This window comes from Pinus tabuliformis, chromosome 5_1, assembly GCF_031772625.1.
Source record: "Pinus tabuliformis cultivar Carrire ecotype Pingquan chromosome 5_1, CPIR1, whole genome shotgun sequence".
Taxonomy (NCBI): Eukaryota; Viridiplantae; Streptophyta; class Pinopsida; order Pinales; family Pinaceae; genus Pinus; species Pinus tabuliformis.
In genome coordinates this window covers 214,006,654-214,023,296 of record NC_142305.1, presented here as the reverse complement: position 1 = coordinate 214,023,296, position 16,643 = coordinate 214,006,654, and the positions used below count along the sequence as shown (strand labels likewise).

The window sequence follows — 16,643 nt, the reverse complement described above, 5'->3', positions numbered from 1 at the left end:
GTTACTCTTGTTTTACTTCGTCATATACATAGGACCGAGATATTTGTTATTTCTAGGGCTAATCGTTGCATGTATTTACTGCTTGAAATTGTGGAATTTTGTCTCTATTATAGCATCTCTCAATGTATGGGCCATGTAATGTGAACAAAATCTCCTAGGGGTAATTCTATCAAAGAATTTGACCTTGATAAGCCATCTCCTATGCACATCGAAGTATAAAAGTTGCAAGATTCTTCTCCTTGACCTAGAAGGCTAGCAAAGTGGTTTTGAGGCCTCCTTGACTAAGAATCAAGAATGCTACTCATATTTCATCATAGACTCCATTCTCCCAAGACTAAGGCACTGATCTACCAAGAGGTGGTCACCAAAAATCACATCCTTTCACTTTCATTCAAGTCTAGCCAACTTGGGGCACCTAGGGTATCAATGTCTCGAGAAGCTAGCCCTCCAAAAAGTTCGATCTCTTAGGGTCTCCTGTGTTGGTGTTTCCTCAACGTATCCTCCAATTTTGAAGCCATTCCGATGGTGGAGTTGGGAGTAAAGTCAAGCCCTAGCTTCGGGATCAAACTTTGCCATAGCATCCGCAAGGTTAGTGCCCCATAACATCAAATCAACGTCTACAAGTGAAAATTCCTTCTTTGATCCTATCCCACCTTATCTGAGGTAAGAACATCATTGGTTGCCATACTTATTCCTCCTATCCTATACTAGGTCCACTTGGACCTGTGTGGTCTCGTTCCTTTGAAAAGACAATTCTTCAAGAACCATCCGAGATACTACCCACAATAAGGATTTTAGAGGTTGGGAAGTTCCTTCATAAGTCATATCCCATAAACCTAACCCTTAAATCCTCCCTTCCTTTCCCTAGAAGACAATGTACCTTGCTTAGAAACAAAACAAGTCTTATCTTTCTAACTCTTCCAAGAAAGGGATCATTAAGGTCACTCCACACCATTTCATTGACTTGTCCTTCATCGGTGACTCCACTAATATACCGAGTCTCCTCCCATCGGTGAAAGTCCATAAATAGAAGGGAGCTTTAGGTGAGGTGACAGTGGGCTAAGTCTCCATTTGTTGCCCTTGGCCATAGTTAATAAATAAAGTGGTTAACCCGCATCATGTAAGGGACCACAAGTAGTTAGCAATAATGTGATAAGCCCATGGTATTAGATATATGGTATTGAGAGAACCATGGTAATGACCCATGGTATTGTATATATCAATCCTATTTAGAGGCCAGAGACTCCTCGTTGATAGAGATCAAAGAGTATTGTATTGGAGTGTTCTCCTTCCTTAAAGAGTGATTGTATGGTGTTAACCTACCTCAAGGGTTTGATACCACTTGTAATATATCTGATGTAGTATACCAAGGGGGGATATTATGGGGTACAGAGAGAGGTACCCAAGGGAATAATGTAATAATGGGACGGGCCATAGTTAATAAATAAAGTGGTTAACCCACACCATGTAAAGGACCACAAGTAGTTAGCAATAATATGATAAGCCCATGGTATTAGATATATGGTATTGAGAGAACCATGGTAATGACCCATGGTATTGTATGTATGAATCCTATATAGAGGCTAGAGACTCCCCATTGATAGAGGTCAAGGATTATTGTATTGGCAAGCATATGGCTTGTGGAGTGTTCTCCTTCCTTAAGAAGTGATCGCATGGCGTTGCCTCACCTCAAGCCTACACAAACAAGCAAATCGAATTCATTTGGAGCTCTCACTCACTCTCACAGAAGTTCGATATCCAGAAGAAAGAGCTAGAAAAGTTTGAAGTAGGAAAGGAGGCTAAAAGAAGTGTGAAGTTGAAGAAGGAAGGAGAAAAAAGCAAGATCGAAATTTTGGGATATATATCTCTCTCGTGTGGGTTCCTCTGGGACATCGAAGTCTTTCTTGTCTAGTCGAAGTTATTGTTGTTTCTGTCGCTGCCATTTGTTGGGTCGAAGTGTTGCTTCTTCAAGGTCGAAGTTGGTGGAAGAGGAGGTTGACTTGGTGATTAGAGGAGGTTTGTGTCTAGGTTGAAGAGTCTCGAGAAAGCTATTGAAGGAAAAGATTTTGACTAGGTGTTCCCCAAGATAGAGGTTTTGCCCTGGCAGAGTGCCTACATCTTGTGTCTTCTGTTTTTGTGATCTTCATTCACACATAATTTCGTAATTGCTTGATGAAAGATAATATAACAAATTCACAAGTAATTATCAAGAAAGATATATCTAACCCTAACTCTAGTAGCATTGATTTTTCAACATGGTATCAGAGCTAAGGTCAAAGAAGATAGAAGATCACTTCTTTGGCTTGAAGGAAATGATTGCTCCCTCTGTGATAAGAATGGGATTCAATATTGCAGAAAGTTGGATCAAGAAGATCTTCTACTACTTATTCAACAAGGTCAAAAGTCAAGGGTTCTTAGCTGCACTTGCAAGTTAACTTAATGATGATAATGCATTGCTCATTGACAGTGGAGCATCAAGGCATATGATAGGGGAAAGTAAACAACTTCAAACTCTATCAAAGCAACCATCTTCTCATCCAGCGGATTGGGAGACAAGAAAAGCTATGTTGTTAGAGGCCTGGGATCAACATCTTTGAAGCTGGAGAATGGATCTAAACTACATCTCAACAATATACTATATGCTCCAGGTTTGAAAAAGAATTTTCTTTCAATTTCTTGCTTAGAAGCTAAAGGGGATAGACTTGCTTTTGTTGATGGAAAGGTCTTGATTTGGGGAAAAGATTCAAGTATTAATAAAGCTAGAGTTATTGGAGTTCATGAAGGAAGCTTACATAGAGTCATTACATCGCCTCCTCAAGCCCAAGTTCATATGGAAATCAATCCCATTGAGCTATGGCATAGAAGATATGGTCATTTTCACAACAAGGTTATTCCCACTCTTAATCAACTAGTTCATGGCATCCTCAACATCAAATAAGATTGTGAAGGAGTTTGCAAGGGATGTTCTTTGGGTAAACATACAAGAAAACCATTTTCAAATAGTGAAACAAAGTCTAAAGAAATATTAGACCTCATTCATTTTGATGTGTGTAGGCCTATGTCTGACAAATCACTTGGAGGTCATCTTCACTACGTAACATTCATTGATGATCACTCTAGAAAGACATGGCTCTACCTTCTCAAGAAAAAGGATGAAGTATTGAAAAATTCAAGGAGCTTAGATCTGAAGTGTAAACCCTAACCAAAAGAAAAACAAAGACCTTGAAATCCGACAATGGTGGGGAACACACTTCTAAAGAATTGATTCCATATTGTAAAGAATGCAAGAATTAAGAGGGAGCTTATTATTCCCTACTATCCCGAACAAAATGATGTCGCCAAAAGAAGCAAAAAGGACAATTGAAGAAGGTATACAAACAATGCTCCTTGATCAAGACTTACCCAAATTTCTATGGAGAGAAGCAACAATGACAACAGTCTATATTCAAAATAGAAGTCCTCATAGAATTCTTGAGAATATGACACCTAAGCAAGCATTCACAGGGGAAAAACCCACTGTGGACCATCTCCGAATCTTTGGGAGTCCTACCTATATCCACATTCCAAAGGACAAACGAAATAAGTTAGATTCTACAAGCATCAAAGGGATCTTCGTTGGCTATAATCTCTCCTCAAAGGCATATAGAATCTACATCAAAGAAGGAAAACATATCGAAGTAAGAAGGGACGTTATACTCGATACAAATCATGCCTACAAAAGATCCAACGACATTCCTATTGATTCTGATGACGAAGATAAACCTATATTCGAAGAAGAAGAAGTACAACACGACAATCCATCTAGAATTCAAGAAGAAGAAGAAGAAGGACCAAGTGAGCCTATTCAACCTGTGATCATATCGAAAATGAGGAAGATGCCAAATTGGTTAAAAGCTACTCTTGAAGATGTTGAACGACATGGAGCTACGAAAGGAAACTTTAGAGAAAGTAAAAGGCCGAAAAGATATTCTGGATATGTTGCATATATGACAAAACTAATTGAAGTTGAACAAACTAAATTTGAAGAAGTTTCTCATCAAGAAATATGGAAGAAGGCAATGCAGGAAGAATACAATCCATCATGAAAAATGGGGTTTAGGAAATCATTCCTAGACCTAGTTAAAAATCAGTTGTCAACTCCAAATGGATGTACAAGATCAAGCACGTTGTTGATGGAAGTATAGACAAATACCAAGCTAGATTTGTTGCAAGGGGTTTCTCTCAAAAGGAAGGCATAGATTATGAAAAAACCTTTGCACCCACTGTAAGGTATACTACCATTAGATCTTTAGTTTCATTGGTTGTTGCACTAGAATGGAATATCCATCAAATGGATCTGAAAACAGCATTTCTAAATGCGAGCATCGATGAGAAATCATACATTAAATACCCTAAAGGATTTGAATTAAATAGCAAAGATACTCATGTCCATAGACTCAAGAAGGCCCTATATGGTTTGAAGCAAGCTCCTAGGGCATGGTATTCAAGAATGGATACATACCTTCTAAGAATTGGGTTCGTGAAGAGTTTTGTTGATCAAAATCTCTAAATCAAGGATGTGGATAATGAGCTAGTCATTATTCTACTATATGTGGATGATCTATTCATTATAGGTGTGGAGCAAAGGATACAAAAATGCAATGTTGAAATTTGGTACCAGAGGACAAGTGGTTCCCTAAGGCTTTGATCTTTGGCCTAGGGAAAAGTGTCCAAAAGAATTTAATTTTTCTCCTAAAGTGACTTTATAATTTTTATAAAGTCAAATCTAATTTAAAAGTGACTTTAAGTGATAAAGTTACAAAAGTCTAATTTTAAAGTGACTTTAATAAAGTCAATGTAAAATTAGAAAGGAAAAGTGACTTTGGACATAAATGACTAAGTGGGTCTTTATTAAAGTGGGGTGAATTAAAAAATAGAAAGTGATATTTAAATGAGCATTTAATCTCAGCCCTACATCTCAATCTATTTCAGCCACTGGATTTAGGGATTCCCCAAAAGTCACTTAGGGTTAGATTTAAGGAGGGAAAGGAGGAAAAGGTCATTAATTCTTTCATGAACAGATTGAGAGAAGGAGAGCAAGAGAGCAAGGGAGATTTCTGGACAGTGAGGAGGAGGAGGCAGTAACTTGACACACATTCCAAGGCAGCGTTTCAGCAAGTCCGTACCACTGAGTTAGCACACTGTGAAAGGCAGATTTTGGGCACGATTTTCTAGAAAGGTCGTACAGCAGTTTTGGTTCAGATTCCAAGGAGGCCGTACAACAAGTTAGCACAGAAATCGAGGAGGAGAAAATCTGAAGTTTGCTAGCACGTTTTTCAAGGGAGACCGTACAGCAAGTGGTTGTACCTTTGCACGCTTTTCTAGGCAGTCCGCACAACAACATTTAAGGCTGAAATTTGGGCACAAAAATCGAAGAGGCCGTACAGCATTTATTGCTGTTCTGTTTTGCTGTTTGCAAGTTTTTTCCAGTTGGCTGTGAGGCACGGAAAACGAGATAAGTTGTAAAATTTTGCTTGCTGATTTTTTGTTGAATATTTCTCTCACTGTAAAAAGCATTTTCCAGAAATAAGGAGCTTTGGCACTGGTTTTCCCCAAGAGTTGTAGGGGGTTTTTCCAGGGTCACCTTGACCAAAAATCACTGTATTTAAATGTGTTGAATGGCTGTTTGTATGTGTTGATATTTATTTCTGCATTTCCAACATTCTGTAATATTTCCAGAATTTGTGTTTTCAGCAAAATTTATTTTCCAGTTCTTGAATGTATGGATATGGGAAAGGGCATTTAACTATTTTGGAGAAATAAGGTGAAACTGAAAACCGGGGTGGGAAATGAGAAATTTCTACATGGTATCATAGCTTGAGTGTTGAAGTGCAGTTTCGGACAGCAAGGAGGAAAATTACAGCGTGCTGATTTTTCACTCAGAAAATTCCAGCGAGCTGATTTTTCACAAACAGCAGTTTTATCTTTCCTACAGCAGTGTTATTTTTCAGTTTTAGGACAGCAGGATGTCATTGGGATTGAGGGTGCAGTATAGGTTGGATGGGCATACTAATTACAATGTTTCGAAGGAGAGAATGCACAGTATCTTTGAGGAGGCAGAAGTCTGGGACATTATGGTGCATACCACACAGAACCCTGTTGTTGTGCCTACTGATGCTACTCAGTTGGCTGCTTATAATAACAAGAACAACAAGGGTAAGAGACTGATTCTAGACGGAGTCAAAGACCATTGCATTCCTCATGTGAGAGGAAAGAGAAATGCCCATGAGATGTGGACAGCATTGTCCAATCTCTACCAGAATACCAATGAGAACCGGAAAATGGTCCTGAAGGAGAAGCTGAAGACCATTAAGATGGGTAATGATAGTGCAACTGGATATCTCACAAAGATTACTAATGTGAGAGATGAGTTGGCAGCAGTTGGAGAGGTCATTCCACCCACTGAGTTAGTGCGGATTGCAGTAAATGGCCTCCCCTGGTCATGGATGAACTTTGCTAATGAGGTTTGTGCACGTGAGACCCTTCCCACATGGGAGAGGTTTTGGGATGATTGCATTCAGAAAGAGATCAGGAAAGGTCAGCTTGGGGCAGCCAAGCCAGTTGAGCAAGATGAGGATGTAGCACTGTTGGCAGGAGGCAAGAAAGGCAAAGGGAAGAAGCAGGCTTCCACAAGCAATGGTGGGGACAAAGGCACACACAGAAGGACTATTCCAAGGTGAAGTGTTGGAATTGTCAAAAGATGGGACACTATGCAGTTGTGTGTCCGGAGAAGAAGAAGAAGAATGGGAAGAACCAGAACTTGGCAGCTTCAGCAGAGGTTGAGGACTTTGCAGATTGTTTTGACCAGGAGTTTGGGTTCACTGCGTGAGTCCTCTAGTGCAAGATCACCTGCCACATAGGTTCAGAGGGAGCATGCTTTTCCCTCGATTAGCGGAGCATCTTCGGGTATCTGGTATGTGGACAGTGGGGCTTCACGTCACATGACAGGAGTCCATGAGTACTTCTCAGAGCTTTCAGAGAGTGGCACTAATATAGAGGTAGTACTCAGTGATGACAGAGTTGTTAGAGCAGTCGGTGTGGGGACACTGACATTTCAGAGGGAGTCCAAACCTCCCTTGAAGGTGTCAGATGTTTTTTATGTGCCAGGGATGAGGAAGAACCTCATATCCGTCTCAGCTTTGGAGGACAGAGGATATGAGATACTGTTCAGGGGAGGACAGGTGTTGATGTATCCCAGGGGCACTCCAGCTGATTCAGCTAGAGTGATAGGTGCACGCCATGCAAAGGTGTACAAGTTTGCATTCCAGCCCCTTTTGGCATTGAGCAATAGTACCGACAGCAGAGCTAGCAGTTCTGAGCTGTGTGAGATTTGACACCGCAGGATGGGGCATACGTATCATGGAGCCTTGAGGACCTTGCGGGAGATCACTACAGGTGTGCCAGATTTCAGTACTGATCACTTTGATACTTGCAGAGGATGTGCGATGGGAAAGTTTGCCAAATCCCCTTTTCCCAGCAGTGACGGCAGAGCGACTAGGATACTTGATTTGATTCATTCCGATGTGAGCGGTCGGATGTCTCATGTTTCCTTGAGTGGATATGAGTACTATGTTTTATTCATTGATGATCACTCCAGGAGGACCTGGATTTATTTCTTGAAGACCAAGAGTGAGGTCTTCAAGCGGTTTCAAGACTTTAGAGCTCTTGTGGAGACACAGACAAGTCGGAAGATCAAGTCCCTGAGGTCGGACAATGGGGGAGAGTACACCCTTGGAAAGTTTGTTGACTATTGTGCGGAGGCATGCATTAGGAGGGAGTTCACTATTCCTTACAACCCCCAGCAGAACGAGGTTGCGGAGAGGAAGAACAGATCCATCGGAGGGGCTGCCAAAGCCATGTTACATGATCATGGATTGCCATTGTTCTTATGGGCAGAGGCCTGCAACACAGCTGTTTATTTGTAGAACAGAAGTCTGCATCGTGCCTTGGGGCACATGACTCCGGAGGAGGCTTTTTCTGGGAAGAAGCCTGATATTGGTCATCTTCGTATCTTTGGGTGCATTACATGCTCCTACATACCCAAGGAGAAGAGGACCAAACTAGAGCCCACCGCAGAGAAGGGTATCTTTGTGGGCTACAGTGAGACCTCAAAGGCCTTTCGGATTTACATTCCTACACAGAGGAAAGTTGTTATCAGGCGGGATGTGAAGTTCGAGGAGGACAGGGCCTTTAGGAGGTCACGGCAATTAGAGTATCTGGATCAGCCAGACCCTCAGCAGCAGTTGAGTCAGTCGCAGGGATCCAATGGGCAGGGATCAGGAGGATCTGGAGGTACATCTATGACGATGTCAAGTCCGTCAGTGAGTCCGTCAGTGAGTAGTGGCTCGCCGAGCCATAGGGGTGGTGCTCCAGGAAGCATGCAGAACAGTCCACAGAGCAGTTCACTAGGGAGTCCATTGATGGACAGTTCACACGGTACATCAACTTCTACAGGTTCAGGTGCAAGCAGGAGGACAACAGACAGAAGTCGAAGTTGTAGATCTGAGTTGCAGGCAGGAGGCAGAAGTCGAAGTTGTAGATCTGAGTTGCAGGAAGACTAAGTGTAGAATCTTGTAGCTATAAGGGAGAAAACCCATATATTGACCTTGTTGGCCTTAGGAGAGTTGTCTTGCTCTAAGAGGGTCTCAAGAGGAGGTCATAGGGTTTCCAAAAGAGCTGCAAGGTCGAAATTGCAAGGTCAAAGTTGCAGGACGAGTTGTGGTAGTGTAGCTAGCAAAATGAAGTTGCAGTGTGTAGCAGTTTGGTGTAGAATCAAGGAAGGACTTGAGCAAGGCCTAACTTGGTACTAGGAAAAGTACTGGTCTAGGGTTTGGGTCTTTATATCTCATCTAAAGCAGATTCTAAGCAGAGAAGAGTTTTATGGGTTTTCCCCTTTGAGGGGTTTCGCCCTGGCTGAGAGCTTATATCTGTGTCCTCCTTTTATTGCGGTTTATATTCTTGATATTTCTAATTGAAAGAACACAAGAAGGCTAATAAGTTAGCAAACACATATTATGGCTAAGGAAAATAAGATTAATAGTTGCCACTATCCATTTTCCAACATTGCAATCATATATAAGATCAATTGCATCGTCTCACCTTCCAAAACAATTAATCATTAGGTCAATTGAGCAAATGAACTTGCTAATCAAGCACATAAGTGGACATTTCATAGTGGCATGACCTTCCAAATGGGTTTAAAAATGTAAAAGTGTTACCTTGCTCGACAAGAGGGGTTAATGAAGGACCCTATTAGGTGGATTCAACCTCCAAGGCAGTGACAGGTCCAAGGTATATCCATCAAATGACAGGTGCCATGTGAAATAATGGTGGAATGGAGTGGGGCAAGAGGGAAGGCTCCAAGCCACATGTCATGGTACAAGAGTAGCTATGATAAGGGAAGCCCACACCTTGGTTGTATCGATGTAGGAGGGAGCAATCGTGGTACATAAGTTACCCAGACCTTTGTTTTTCCACATTTCTTCATATGCTTTTTGCCTCTTATTGATTTTTCTTCCTTTTACTGCTTGGGGCCCTAGGGGATGAGAGCATGGTGCATATGATGCAGCAATGATTACCCCCTTAGGTTGGGCAGTTCATCGCCCACCGCAGATTGGGACAATCATGGGTTCCTTAATGATGCAAGGAGCACTCATAGGGTCCCTAGGAACCAGGGTGATAGCCATAATGATAGGCGGTAGAGCTCATGTTTGGATTTTTCTCACATGCTAAATTTTTTTATGTTTGGACTATCTTTTGCATTTTGTGGTACATTTCTTGTTGTAGGCAGCCAAATTATGCTTTTAACTTTCTTTTTAGTTGCATCAACCTTTGAGACATCATTCCAAGCTCGACCCAAAGTGCGGGCAAGAGGAGGGGGAGGCTAACACCTTGTGTACCCAATGGACAAATATGGACCAAGATAGGGAACAATGTGAAAGTGTTCCTAATGAGCGGAGGGGAGTGAGATATATGCTATTAGGAAGCTAGACCACGCAACCAAAATCAGGATTCCGCTGTAGTGCCACTCCTAAAGCTAGTCGCCAATAGAGGAGATCCTACGAGACTAGGATACAAGATTAACCCCCAAGTTGAGAGAAGGGAACAAGAGTACAGTCTAAGCGCATTCTTTCCGTCGAATCCCCCCACTAGTCCATTTCCCAATATACCCAAGAAAAGCATGCATAAATACCCAATTACCTAATGAAAAGTCATAACTTCGGGGTTGGAAGGCCCAGCTTCAAACATACGATCATAACAGATGAGCGAGGGCGCACAATGGCTAGCTTAGGTGGCAGAGAATGGTGGCACAACGAGCTATCAGTTGGCTCCAAGGGGTCATTGGCTGCCGGTTGAAGACAAATCTAAGAGAAAATTTCTCCTATAGGGGTCACCCACTGGTGGCGGGTAACAATGCCTAGAGTCTCATTCGCTCCACAACAATTTGCCAATACAAAAGTTCGTCAACACTAGCCAAGATCCACCGAACTTTGATCCAAGGAGCCAAAGCCTTTGTTATGTAGGCAAACTATTGTGTAGGTATGCGAGACAAAATGAACCACTTTAACATGTGACCATCGTGAATTTGCAAATCCGAACATTACGAATCAAAGGATGATGCGAACTACTCAAAGATACAATATACAAGTTACTGTAGTGTGATTAAACTGTTCATGGATCGAACCCAGAACTTAAATATGGAGCCACTGAAATTTGCGACAGCTATAAGGAATGTCTTGCGAACCTTCATACACATTCTCCACGAAGAATACTGTACAAACCGTTTTGCTAAGAATCCATTAGAATCATAAGAAAGATTGGTGCATAGCTTAGCGGGCCTCTTCTTTTTTACTTCTCTTCTTCTTCTTCTTCTTTTTCTTCTTCTTCTTTTGACTACAGCGAGCCACAGAATATATATACATTGGACCTCATTGAGGGAGATTTGAACCCCTTCAGGAATGTATCAGCCCAAATGCCAACAGTATGTGATCTCCATGCCTCCTTTGCCAAACCTTAGCTCTGATACCATTTTGAGAAAATCGAGAGGATTATGATTTAGACTAGATTTCTCTTTCATTGATAACTGCTTGTGAAATCTGTTGGCTTCTTATTAATTTAATTATGTTCTTCTTCATCAAACAATTATCAAACGTACAAAACATGAAGATCACAAGAAAAACAGTGAACACAAGATATAGGCTCCAAGCGGGGGAAAAACCCATCCAAGGGGAAAACCCAGAAAAAATTCTCTCCTTATAGAATCAATTCACAGTAAGATAACCAAGACCCATGACCATAAATAGACATTGACCCTTTAGATGCCAAGTCAAACCCTCCTTTCTATACACCAAAATCATCAGCAAGAGACTAGAAACAAATTTTCAACAATAGATGTAATAAGGTAGAATTTTCACAAATCAGACTTCAAGAAAATCCATCTTCAATCTTAGACTTCGGCCCTCCTTTAGTGAAATTTCAGAACCAATCAAGCGAATTGTGTCTCTCCAAATGAGCTCAAATCATGCTTTATTTATACTGTCCACATGGGTGCGAATATACACATTTTTTGGGGAAGGGCCAACTTGACAGGTAGCGCCGACTTGGAATCTAGAGGGGTTTTTGACCCAAAATGCATATATAAAAATTGTTTTTCCTTTTTTTCTAAAATAGGTCGAAATAGGACTGACTTTGACTCATCAAATCCTAGAAGCATGAAGAACATGCTTAACTAACGAAATAATAATTTCTTGAGCATGAAACCCATGCCCGAAAAATAATTTTTTCTTTTTCCTCTTTTTGCCTTTTACAAAAAATATACAATGACATAAGTACAAAGATAATTATGAAGACCTAACCTAGTTACATTTTCTAACAGTACATGGGTTTCCAGCCATCGCATCTGTTATTCTCTAGGAAACCTTATCTAGTACATAGCTCATCAACCATTTCTTATCACATGTCTCCATACATGTACCTGTTATCCCCTGCACCATCATTATCCTGAGTTTTTGGCTTACTCGTTACCATGCTTTTGATGCTCCTACATCACTCTTTCTCTCACTTAGAGAAACCATACAAAGAAACCCAAGGGATGCTTCCCCACATCAAAACTGGAAATCCCAGTAAACCTGGGGCACAAGCTAACACGCTAACCTGGGAAAATTCAAAGAAGGCACATCACCTGCCACAAAACTAGCCAGATTCCCAACAACATTGGTGACAACCAGTTTAGTTAACCATATAGATACAGACTTGGAATCCTCAGATTCCCAGGAAATACTACAAAATGGCATGGAAACATCTGCAAAAGTTTTCAAATCTAGAATTATCTGTTGAAATGTTTTAGGCAGCTCCTTGAATGTTTCTTGGGAGTTTTTGTTGCTGAAATATTTCCAGCACAGAAATTGAGAAGGAATCTAACAACATATATTAACAACTATGTGACTACACAATTACTAGCATTAAACAATATAGATAGAAAATATACTTTAAAGATAAAATTCATATAGATGCGAACAAACTAATTCCAACTGTAACTCTAATCATGCTGCATTGGAAGTCCATTTCAAGGAGGCTATATGAAACCATTGGCAGAGCTATTCCACACAAAATGTGGGACATGTCTCGAAATTGTCTCTCGCATATAACATAAAGATTGGATGCAAAATGCTGGATGGACTTCAAGATTATTCAAAAATTACCTGCAGGAAGGCTGTTATAGAAGAGCCGTGCTTGCTCCAATGCCATAGATTTTACAATAAGCTCTAAAAATACCCATGCCATGGATAGCACATCATCATAAACAGGGCCAACACGATAACCTTTTGCCTGCAGGAAAGATGCACTGGAGTTGTTAACAGATAAGGAACAAATAATCTTCAAAACATACAAATTAGCACATCATGGAAACACAGCAGATCACCTCTACCCAATAGTCTCTTGTTTTCAAGGAGTATGACAAAAAATTTAGCACAGGTATGACTTTAAATGGATTGTCACAAACACAGAAAGCATTAAACAGTCAGGTAGACAATATCAGAGTTACAACACTTAAGATTATCACTGGCACTTAACATTATCACTGGCTAAGTTAATTCAACTCCATCCAAAAAAGAGCTGAGCTGACTCCTTGGTCAAAACTTTGGTCAAATTCACTATCACTCAGCATGTTTTCATGTACCCGCCTGTATTGAAAACCTCATGGTGCTTGACTAAGTGAACCTTGCACTTACTAATAAGACAGATTAATTAGGATAAAAAGATTCTTGTATACGTTACTTTCAAATAGGTTCAAATAAATACTTCAAAGCAGGTAACATTTAGGAATGAGGCAAAAACAGTAAAATATTTTCAAATTTAATTCCACTGCCCTTACCAGAATTTCCAAACCAAATGTAGTGCAAAGTTGCAGAGATAACCCTTCAAATATTTAATAACGTATCTTGGTTTATCACCCAGTAAAAAGCTGAGGTCAGGGACATGTATTTGTTTTTTTAGAATGTTTGGATACTAAAAAGCACGGATGATTCAAATTATACAAGGTTGTGTCATAAAAGTGAAGAAGCCAAGAAATAAGACGGAAAAAAACGTAATTAGTCTGTATTCTGATTTTATACAACACATTATGTTTATTACATTGATAATGTACAATTGCAATGGAATATGCAATACAAAGAACTGATGCAAAAACATTTTTATAAATAAGTCACAGTAGTTAAGAATAACAAAGTCATCTCCACTAGAATTGATAGTAAATAGCATGATAAGCATATTAAATTCTCATGGCGAGGATCTTCTGGATTGGTCTTGGCGCCAGTGTTATATGAATTGTACTCACCAGTAAAAAAAGTTTTATGCTCCCGTGATTTAAAAATAAATTCTCAGAGGGAATCTTCTAGATTGCGCTTGGCGACAGTGTTATATGAATTGTACTCACCAATTAAATATTTTTGCTGCCGTGATTTAAAAATTATTTACGCTCTTTGAAATTTTTGAATCTGCAAATGCAAACTAAAAATTATAGCTACCAGGAAAGAATGTAGAAGACTTTAGCCATTCATCTTCAGCCAGCAGCTAAAGACCGAAACTGCCCTAAACAGTGATGACTCATCTTGTTGAGGAGGTCATGTATTTTTCCCTTTAGCCTTCTTACAGCCTCAACTATACTAGGTTACAATTACTCAAATATAACCACATTCAGAACAGACCAGCTACATATAGAAGCACAGAGAACAGCTCTTGCAGAATACAAAAACAGAAAGCGTATATTGATTCTTTTATCCTAATTTTGAAAAGAGAGAAGGGGAGAGAAAATAACAACCATGCCTGCCACACATCCACGTGTTGCAAGAATTATCAGAATAAAGAAAACGTGTCTATCCCGGCAATTATCACAAAAGTCAACCTCTTCCTATATTGGGTCCCTTTGCTGTACCACTTGCATTCTGCTCCATCACTTCCACTGATGCAGGGTCAAATCATAGAAACAATACTTGACAGCAAATCCTTCATAGCAACACACAGTTCTCCAGAAGCATTCATCAACAACAATTTATAGACTGTGGAAATATACATGCTTAAAAACAATACTTCTGTCTCCATCCATTACACAATCTTACCATGATCATCATATTGCTTGGGTATCCTGACTCTCTCTTGACTAATCACATCATTTTTTGCTTTACACTGATCATTTAACTTCTATTACAATATAACAGATAATAAACATGAAATTATCTTATCTTATCTTACTGATAGTCATAATCCTCCATTTCACCAAATAAGAGAGTTGAGACCATAACCACACCATTCCTCTCATTTGCATTGAATAATCATTCCCTGTAAAATTCCATATCAGCATCTACAGGGAACTGGATTCTTATTGTGTATCCAAGATTGTTCTTTGGAAACCAGGTTTTCTCATTTTCAAATGACATTTATTTACCGCATGACTACGTTACATAGGTGGCCAATTTCCTCTCTTAGAATCTCAGAGACTCATAAACTCTCATCTAGATTAAATAGGGAGTGTACGTTTGCTGGTGACCAAAATTTGCTTCTTTCATGGCTATCACAGGTATACGCCATTTCCTCTCTCAAACCTTATGTTTCCCAAAATTTCACATAGAGCAGAAATGAAGGTTTTGCAAGAGTAAATAATACAGCATCATTGCCTATTTTACAGATGACAACAAAGATTTCCAATAAACAGAAGTCATTATTCGTGAGCATCACCTTTTTTTATAATCTTTCTTCTTGCTCGAATAAGACATTATAACTTGGGTAGTACAAATCAGCTCTGAAGATGCTGATTTTTTTTCCCGGTGACTGATACAAGTTTTTCCAAGCATAGACAATCTATATCAAGTTGTCATCTACCCTACGTCCTCCACTAGCTCTCACTTGATGAAGAAGATGGAACTAAAAATATTTTTGGGCAGCCCGAAATGTTTCATATTCAGTCATTGCATGCCTTTACCATCAAAGTTACAAATATCAATTTGATGGCTACAATAGCATGCAGTGAATTCCAATCTGAATTTATTTCTCTGCAGAAAAAAGTTGATATCCAATAAAACATGCAAAGGCTGCTTCCTTTTGTATGGGATCTAAGCAGGTTACGTAAGAACCATTCCCAAATAAAAAGAGCATGTACAATTCAACACAAAACACACTTAAATTCCATTGATGCAATAAGATCATTAAACAATTAGACTTGAGGAAGTATGCAGATCAAGCCATCAAGGGCCCACAGCATCCACATGTATCAACAAAACTAAAGGTACCATCAAATGGTTGAGGGAACTATATAAACAACGGCAAACAATAAACATCAGCCGAGTTACTTTTCCTCTTCTCAAATATTAATAGACTTTTTCTTTTCCTTTTCTCAGACAATACAAACAAATATCCTATGTGAACCTTGTTCATGATAAAGTTAACCTCAAAAAACCAATGTCGCGAACATCGCCAACAGCATAAAATCAGCAAGGGTCTCGAAAACCAAAAAATCATAATTATCGAGAAAATATTGGTAAAAATCAGAAAACGTCAGCAAAACTAAGATACCACCAAAACATAGGTAAAAATCAGCCAACATTGACTAAGGCCTAAAAATCGTGCTTTTGCATTTTCTTCATGATAAAATTGGGATTTTTGCAACACTGCAGAAAACCCTGATTGTGATGATTCCCCTTCAAATCTTTAAGAATGCATCTTAAGACTCAATGATGATACCTGTCCACGAGACTGTTTCCAAGAGTCGTCTATATTCAAACAGTACTCCAAAGGGACCATAAATCCAGATCCACCTACAGCTAAACTAAATCTGTAACCTAAACTATCAAATATGTACGATAAATGGTTTCCAATTTGTATACACTCATGTGAAATTCCTTAGATCTACAGAATTACCTTGCTCCGAGCTAGGCTTCCCCAAACAGTCGATAGACCCGGATAAACTGGAGGTTGTCGTCCACCAAAGTCATCAAAAGCATAGTCCACATAATGGACAAGAAATCGATTTCGTTCAGCTCCATCAGACGACTCGTGCTGCACCCTGCACTCAACCGTTTCCAAATTTCTATAATTTTACAATATGTAAG

General features: G+C 39.7%; 1 protein-coding gene across 1 annotated transcript in view; it reads right to left on the bottom strand.

Moving 5' to 3' along the window:
- The window catches only part of SPK1 (guanyl-nucleotide exchange factor), a 312,986-nt gene that overhangs the window by 116,589 nt on the left and 179,754 nt on the right, over window positions 1-16,643 (bottom strand). The window contains 2 exon segments of the mRNA XM_089431973.1: window positions 12,741-12,867; window positions 16,453-16,597. Coding sequence (XP_089288099.1) covers window positions 12,741-12,867; window positions 16,453-16,597 — 272 coding nt within the window.